A 7,956-nucleotide genomic window follows, 5' to 3' on the forward strand; every position below is an offset into this window, starting at 1 on the left:
TGCGCACAACTTAAATATTTATTAAGAAACAATCATGAATGTATATAGGATATGCACGTCAAACACAACCAAGAGGCCACACGTGCCAATATGGACACCACAATATCACAATTACAAAAGCACCAACAATACGATACAATTCCTCAACAATGGGGAACCCACATCTAACCTCGCAACACTCGCGAGGACTGAATCATGGAAGTAGTAGAACCACAAAAAAAAAATAATAATAATGAAGAAAAGACCGCACACCCTTTGATGATTTTGCAACTGTCAGTATAGAAGCACCACTCTGAGTTACCTCCAACAAACGCCAAGCGTCCTCCTCGTAGTCTTTGTCATGCGTATAACCCAAATGAAAAACAAAAGTCACCACCTTAACTCTGAACAACAACCACTGCTCAAAGAACTGAGTTTGATAACTAAGGCTAGGGTTTAGAGTTTTTCTGGTATCAGCAGCATTATTGAATACATAAATTCGAGTCATCAAATAAAAAAAGAATGTGAACATATGCGGCAAAATACAAAGGATTTAGCTCAGAGAGATTTATCAGTATACCGGGTACACGGATCAGTACACCAAGTGTCATAATTTAATTTAAGAAAAAATATTTCTTTTCAAGTATCCATCCACTTATATTATGACCGAATCGTGTTCCCATTTTACTAAAGAAAAAAAATCTAAAAATCTCCTTATCTCTACAAGCTGCAACCCATGGACTAGACCTAATGTAGGTTTGCATTTTGGGCATAAATTAACTTTTCTATTAACCCTTCTTAAGAAAAAAAAAAAAAACTGAGAAATGTAGAAAAGCATAAAATTCAGAACCATTTACATGAAAACGGTAAAACGAGAAAAAATAATTAACACAACTAACCTCAGGAGTGATTTTCCATGACTTTTCTAAATAGTTCCTTTGGAGCTGCAATTGACATTTTTTTTTTTTTTTATAGTAAGAGTCAATTAAATAGATACCATGTTGTTGGTAGAATTTTAAATTTTCCTTCAATATAGATTATTGTTACCTGGCAATCCAGTGAACTTCTCAAACTGTTCATATGCCTGTCCAATGAACATCTCCAACCCACTCACAATTGTGACACCACATTCTTCTGCTTCCCTCAACAGTCTCGTCATTTTTGGGGTGTAAATGGCGTCGAAAACCAATGAATAATATTTCAGAGCATGCTGCAAAAATAGAAAAGGTAGTCCACTCGAATCATGATTTCTAGTGTCCGTCGATGATCGTTTTAAGAAAAACTTGTGTGAGGCTGTTCTTCTAACATGACAGTACTCGGCCGCACAGTATTCCAGTTAAAAGATCCCCAAGATAAGATCACATGTACAAACTTTTAATTAATACGAGGCCAACTGATCGTATCGGTAATGCAGCAATAGAAATGTGAGAAGCACAAACCTTGGAAAGGGGTGTGTCACCAACGTTCGGTTGCATTCCAATCGATGTTGTGTTTGCAAGAATCATGCCATCCTCTGGAGGGATATTGCATAGATCAGCAAGAGACACCGCGTCACCACCTACGGTGTCTGCAAGTTCTCTGGCTCGATCTTCATGAGCAAAGTAAATATATAAATAAATCGATATATATCAAGAACGAATAATTAACCTCAATGTTTCTTTCTATAAGACATTTATAACCTAAGTGACGAATAATTATTTAGAGGCTTACGAATGTAGATTGTAGAGCAATAGTATGTGCAAACCATCAAAGAGGAAGAATACATGAATATGCCAGTGAATGAAATGGTCTGAAAGCAAGCACAGAGAAGAACACGAAAACGAATAGTTTATGGAAGATAGAAACAAAGACAGAAAGATAGAAACAAAGACAGAAGTAAACCATATGTGCGATTGGCAATTAGAATCCTTGCTCCCTTCTGCTTTGCACCATAGGCAAGTGCCTTGCTTGCACCACCAGCACCGATGATAACAAACAGCCTACCAGCTAAAGGGGAACCAGTTACACTGCCAGCATTAGGCGAACCTGTAAAAAGAGATTCATGTAAACCTACGGAAAGGTTCTTACAATCACAAACATGGAAGAGAGCGTAGAGCTAGCTTCTACAAAATATATAGGAAACCTAACCTTTCAGGCCTTCCTCAATAGCAGAAATTGCACCAACATAGTCCGTATTGAATCCATATAGCTTCCCGTCAGTTGGTCGCCTTATAATGCAGTTAATAGCTCCGATTGACTGAATATTTTCGATCAAGAGATTCAATTCAATCAAGTACAAGTAGTACAAGTCGAGAAGAAAGTTGATATATAAGCAATTTAAAAGAGGTCAGCCAACTCCTCCAAAATAAACTGCTAGCACCTTAGTATGATAATTACCTTTGCAACTGGATCAACCTCATCACAGCACTTAACTGCAGCTTCCTTATGAGGAATACCAACGCTGCGTCAGAATTGAAGATAAGAAGCTGTGATATTGAAGGAAAATGCCCGACAACAAAATGTACATGGATATTCTACTATTTAGACACTAAAATACTCAACATAAAATTGAACCTGAATCCAGCAAAATCCATGCATGAGTATGTCTGGAAAAATTTTGCAATATCATCTACCAACAAATGTGCATAAACACCGTTGAAACCGACTGAATTGAATACTTCATTGTACAACTTTGGTGATTTGCTGTGACTGACAGGCTTGCTGATGACGCCAAACACTTTTGTGTCGGGCCCTATCTGTCTGAAATTGTATAAATGTAATAGATCCTTGACTGTAGGTTGAGTAGGAGCAGAAATTATTCCAGACTCCAACCTACCATAAGTAAGATAACCGCCAAATTTTGCAGAAAGTATCCGTGAAATCAAACCCCTCTCGCCCAGTACAAGTCCTATAAACGGAACCTGAAATTCCAGGAAGGAGTAAATTTTCATTTGGATAAGAAACAGATACCTTAATTATTTGAGTTAAAGGAATACAGAAACAGGGAATTTATCTCTAAACAGCCTGATATCTAGTATCTACTCAGCACAGAAAATTCATAACACAAAACTAGACAAGTTCTCAAGAATCTGCAGTCTCCTTGATCTACATAAACGAATAATTATATATGCACACACATACACACAATCCTTACTTGAGAATGAACGGTTATTTGAAAAGTGCGTGCTACATCTGTTATATCCAGGGAAGTGGTTGCAATCTTCACTATGTCAGATCCAGTAGCTTGTATTCTTGCTACAAGATTGCCAAGAGCCTCCACAGATGGGGTATCTTGAAAGTTGTGAGAAGAAACAATGACTTTTAAAGTTTCTGGCCTCTTTCCATTTATAGAGTCGATGAATTCACGAGCAACCTTCAAAAAGAAGTGATTAGATTAGTAATAGGTAATCTTTATGATAATTTTAAATTGGAAATGCAAAGAAGCAAATTTCCTAGTATGTTTGTGATGATGGTACTGATAAGAGTAGCTTATCTACATTTTAGGTGGAGGTGAATGTGCAGCCCTTCTTCATCAATATTATTTCAAAGAACCAGCTGAGTTATAACTAGCAGTGTGCACAAAAACGACATCAGTTGTTTTCAAGAACAGAACACTTGCAGTAAGCCTCTTTTTCAGCCATGAGATACGACGAACAAATTTTTTATCTCTTTGATGATTGTGTAACTTGTAAGAATTGTAAAGTTATAATGGAAGAGAGCCTGGTTAACCAACATCGCATGTTGGTGATGGATGCACATATCAAAATACATAGAAGAAAGAACAAGACCTTGAAGTGTCCAAGAACAATATGGGGGAATCTAAAAGGAGAAAAACATGTCACTTTCAAAGAGAAAGTACTCGCCCAATGCATTGGGATACAGAAGGAAATACTAGCCATATGTGGGTTCCATGGCTAGTTGTATCCTAAAAGTTGCAAAAGCAGTATTGGGAGAGTCCAAAGCTTTTGTTCCACATCAAAAGTAATTTTGGTGGTGGAAGGAGAAGGTACTTGAAAAAATTTAGGCTAAGAAGGAATGTTGTAAAGCCTAATACAAGGATACAACCCATGAAAAGTATGAGAGGTATAAGATAGTGAAGAAAGAGACGAATAAAGCCCTGAGAGAAGCGAAGTTAGCTGCTTTTGACGATATGTATAAGCGATTAGATATCAAAGAAGGGGAGTTGGATATCTATAAACTGGCTAGAGTAAGGGAAAGGAAGACAAGAGACTTGAACCCAACAGGGTGTATGAAGGATGAGAAGGAAATGTTCTAGCTACGGAGAACACGGTTAAAGACAGATGGAGAGCTTATTTTTATAATCTATTCAATGACGAGCACGAAAGGAATACTTCTTTGGGTGAGTTGAGTAACTTGGAAGAGTGTAGAAATTACTTTCTGCTGCCAAATTAGGAAAGAAGAAGTGGTTGTAGCTCTAAAAAAGACAAAGCATAGAAAAGCAGTGGGTCCCAACAATATACTTATTGAAGTGTGGAAGGTCTTGGAAGAGACAAGTATAGCATGGTTCACAAACATTTTCAATAAGATTTTGAAAATGAAGAAGATGCCAAATGAGTGGCGAAAAATCAATCTCGTACCCATGTACAAGAATAAGGGCAACATACAAAATTTCATGAATTATAGGGGAATTAAGTTAATGAGTCGTATAATAAGCTTTGGGAAAGAATAATTGAGTATAGATTGAGGCAAGAGACCCAATCTCAAACAATCAATTCGGGTTCATGCTAGGTCGCTTGACTGTGGAGATAATCTATTTCTTACAAAGATCAAGGGAACGATATAGAGATATGCAAAATGATTTGCACATGGTCTTTATAGACTTGGGAAATAACATAAGACAGAGTCCCAAGAGAAATTCTTTGGAGGATTCTTGCGAAGAAAGGAGTACGAATTGCATGTATGGTGGAGCAAGGATTGCAGTAAGAACTCATAAAGGACAAACTGAAAGTTTTTCCATAACCATAGGGTTACACCATTGCTTAGCTTTATGTCCTTACCTTTTTGCATTGGTAATGGATAAGTTAACAGGACACATTCCAGATGATATCCCCCAGTACATGCTTTCCGCAAATCATATAGTATTGATAGATGAAACGCATGAGGGAGTAAATGTGAAGCTTAAGTTTTAGCTGGAGGTGTTCGAATTTAAAGGTTCTCGCCTAAGTAGGTCAAAGACGGAGTACATGGAATCTAAAGGTCTTCACCTACGTAGGTCAAAGGCATAGTACATGGAATCTAAATGTCTTCGCCTAAGTAGGTCAAAGACATGGTACATGGAGTCCATGTTCAGCGGGAATGGGGGTCCAAATGAGATAGAGGTGAACATTGGAGATCAGGAAATACCAAAGAGTGAACGTTTTCACTATCTTTGATCTATCTTCCAAAAAAACGGAGAATTGGTTGGAGATCTTAACCATATAATACAAGCAGGATATGTGAAATGGAAAAGTGCATTGGATGTGTTGTGTGATCATCACATGCCACTAAAGCTCAAGAGAAAATTTTATCGGACGACAATAAGGCCAGCAATACTTTATGGCACGGAATGTTGGGCGGTCAAGCATCACCACGTGCAAAAAATGAGTGTAGCAAACATGAGAATGCTTCATTGGATGTGTGGGCACACGAGAAAGGACAGGATCAAGAACGAGGATATCTGAGGTAAAGTAGGAGTGGTGGCAATTGAAGATAAAATGAGAGAAAATCGGTTAAGGGGGTTTGGATGTGAACCGAAGACCTACAAATGCTCCGGTTAGAAAATGAGATTATGAGATAGAGGCTTAGGGCAAAAGGGAAATAGGAAGATCTAGGAAGACTTGGAAAGAGACTTTAAGAAAAGACATGGAGTCCTTGGAGCTATCAGAAGACTTGACGCAAAACCGAGCTCAATGATGTTCTAAAATTCATATAGCCGACCCCACTTACTGAAATAAGACTTGATTATTGTTGTTTTGATGGTTTTTACCAATGTTCACCTAGTTTAAATGTGGTGTTGTTATGATGGTTTTTACCTGCGTTCACCTAGTTTAAATCTGTTAAGTGTTTTTCGCATGCATTTTAAAAGTACAATTCATCCCAATAAACGAAAAAACAGAAAAGTATCAAATGGAAAATGGGTCCATTAGAATTTCCCTATTGCCATCACGTTAAACTTATGAAGATCCAACCGTGGCAAATAACATAAATGACTTAAAAGTGTACATTTGTAAGAGAGCAACCTGAAGCTCGACATCAATGTAATCAGCTCCGAGCTCCATCGCTAATCGAAGTGCATCCAGTCGAGTTTTTTCATCACCATCGTACTGGCCACCTTCCCATATTGGCCTACAAAAGTTCATAACTGTCAGCTGATAGTGCAAGACAACTGGGAGATTCTTAGGGGAGATCACAAAGCAAGCTTTCAAGAAATTAATTAAGATCGAAACAGAGTATACTGCTAAAAAGAATCTATGCAAAACTAGTTGAAGAAAGTTGAGGTTTCACCATAAAACCGATTGGCAATATTGGAGAGTAGCCCAACCTATTTATAAGCCCATGCAGAGCCCCTTCTCATCAACGCTAGATTCATTCTCAACACTAGTGACATTACTTAATGATTCGATTCAAGTAGTCCAACTCCTACCGACAATGTTTTAAAAGGCCGGAAATGTCTCACCTATAACTGAAAAGTGTCGGCAAAGGGCACTCTTTCACTAGACGCTTGAGATCTTGATTGTGATTGAAAACCTTCAAATAATCCAATCGAATCTCCACAAGGTCAGCACCAACGGCTTTTGCCTCGCCCATATCGATCACCATCTGATCGACAGTCTCTGCCATTATCGGAACACAAAGTAAGGTCGAGTTCCTCGCCCTCATCCCGTTACCTTTCACTTCCAGTCCATCAGTACCAGCAGCAGAAGAAGAAGAATCAAGCTGATCAAAATTCAACCAAAACAGAAGACTGTCGGTGAGATCCATCATAAAACCAACTACTTATAAGCACATGCAAGCTCATTTTTTTTCCCTGACTTGGAATTCATACTCTCAACTGTCAGTAACAACACAAAATACGATTCCTATATATCTTCATTTTCCATTCGATCTCTATATCTGATAGGATGTTAACTAAGAAAATTCAGGAAACTTTTTGTTAAGTTAAACATAGTCAGTCAGTAAACCTCCTCCATTTTGGCAGCTGAGTAAAACTACTCAAAAGTAAAGGAGGAAGATTCTGGTGAAGTACTTTTTTACTTTTCTAGTTAAAAGATGTTGAGAGATAAAACATGAGTGGAGGATCCAAGGTAGTGTTACCGTAATGTGATGAGATTGCATTGTTCTGTTGGGCCAAATGTGCAGCTGCTTTTGCTGCTCCTCCTTCCTCTTCCAAATGCCTGGTCCGTCAAGGCTGATGAGAAGGCTGATGAGAGAGAGAGAGAGAGAGACTCCTTCCTCTTCCAAATGCCTGGTCCGTCAAGTTTGATGATAGAGAGAGATTCTCCGTCAATCAATGTTTTGAAATGTATGCAGGTATGTCTGTCTCAGAATGGATAGTCGTTGGGCAGTGCACGTCTCTTCTTTAAAGAGAGATTGCTTGTTTAAACTGCAACTAACAGGTACGACTCGTGTTTGTGATTTAATTGCAGAAATGATCAATTTTTAATAATCACGATATATTGATAACTTAATAATGATAAATGATAATATAACAATGACACAATAAATACCGATCATTTCTACCACTAAATATCAAAAACCTAATCATTTCTACTAATTTTTTTTAACAGTGTAAGAAGAGGGTGATTTGAACACTCTAACTCTTTTGAAGTTTAATAGATACGTGGCACTACATGATTCGAGTGTCGGATTGTTTCATTATCCTTGTTTTGGACAAATGGGCTCTGCTAATTATTGTATGGGTTCTTCCTCTCCTCGTGAATCCCATATGACTCTTTACTGTTGCTGCCGGGTAGGTGGCAAATCATATCATACCATAAG

At 38.0% G+C, this 7,956-nt stretch overlaps 1 protein-coding gene across 6 annotated transcripts; it reads right to left on the minus strand.

Moving 5' to 3' along the window:
• On the minus strand, positions 1-7,725 carry LOC103436731 (bifunctional 3-dehydroquinate dehydratase/shikimate dehydrogenase, chloroplastic-like). Of its 6 annotated transcripts, none has more exons than XM_070814690.1 (13): positions 7,424-7,598; positions 7,273-7,352; positions 6,635-6,894; positions 6,198-6,303; positions 3,113-3,331; positions 2,533-2,879; positions 2,356-2,419; positions 2,107-2,215; positions 1,861-2,004; positions 1,419-1,567; positions 1,027-1,189; positions 879-923; positions 1-333 (listed from the first exon to the last, which is right to left on the minus strand). In XM_070814690.1, exons 2-12 carry the CDS (start codon positions 7,291-7,293, stop codon positions 880-882), a joined length of 1,626 nt encoding a protein of 541 aa, XP_070670791.1. In that variant the 5' UTR covers positions 7,294-7,352; positions 7,424-7,598; the 3' UTR covers positions 1-333; position 879. The 6 variants fall into 6 exon arrangements, with proteins under 6 accessions (XP_070670791.1, XP_070670792.1, XP_008373405.3 ...); XM_070814691.1 differs by having other exon boundaries at positions 1-446; XM_008375183.3 differs by having other exon boundaries at positions 7,273-7,725.
• Between the last annotated feature and the right edge of the window lie 231 nt (positions 7,726-7,956).

This window comes from Malus domestica, chromosome 15 (genome assembly GCF_042453785.1).
Source record: "Malus domestica chromosome 15, GDT2T_hap1".
Lineage (NCBI taxonomy): Eukaryota > Viridiplantae > Streptophyta > Magnoliopsida > Rosales > Rosaceae > Malus > Malus domestica.

What these genes read in the sequence shown, in the direction of transcription:
- LOC103436731 (XM_008375183.3), bottom strand. Translation starts at nt 7,293, where the DNA reads ATGCAATCTCATCACATTACG. An exon ending in AATTGCCAATCGCACATATG is followed by an intron (nt 1,568 to 1,860) that starts GTTTACTTCTGT and finishes TTGCTCATGAAG; the next exon opens with ATCGAGCCAGAGAACTTGCA. An exon ending in GTGACACACCCCTTTCCAAG is followed by an intron (nt 1,190 to 1,418) that starts GTTTGTGCTTCT and finishes CTATTTTTGCAG; the next exon opens with CATGCTCTGAAATATTATTC.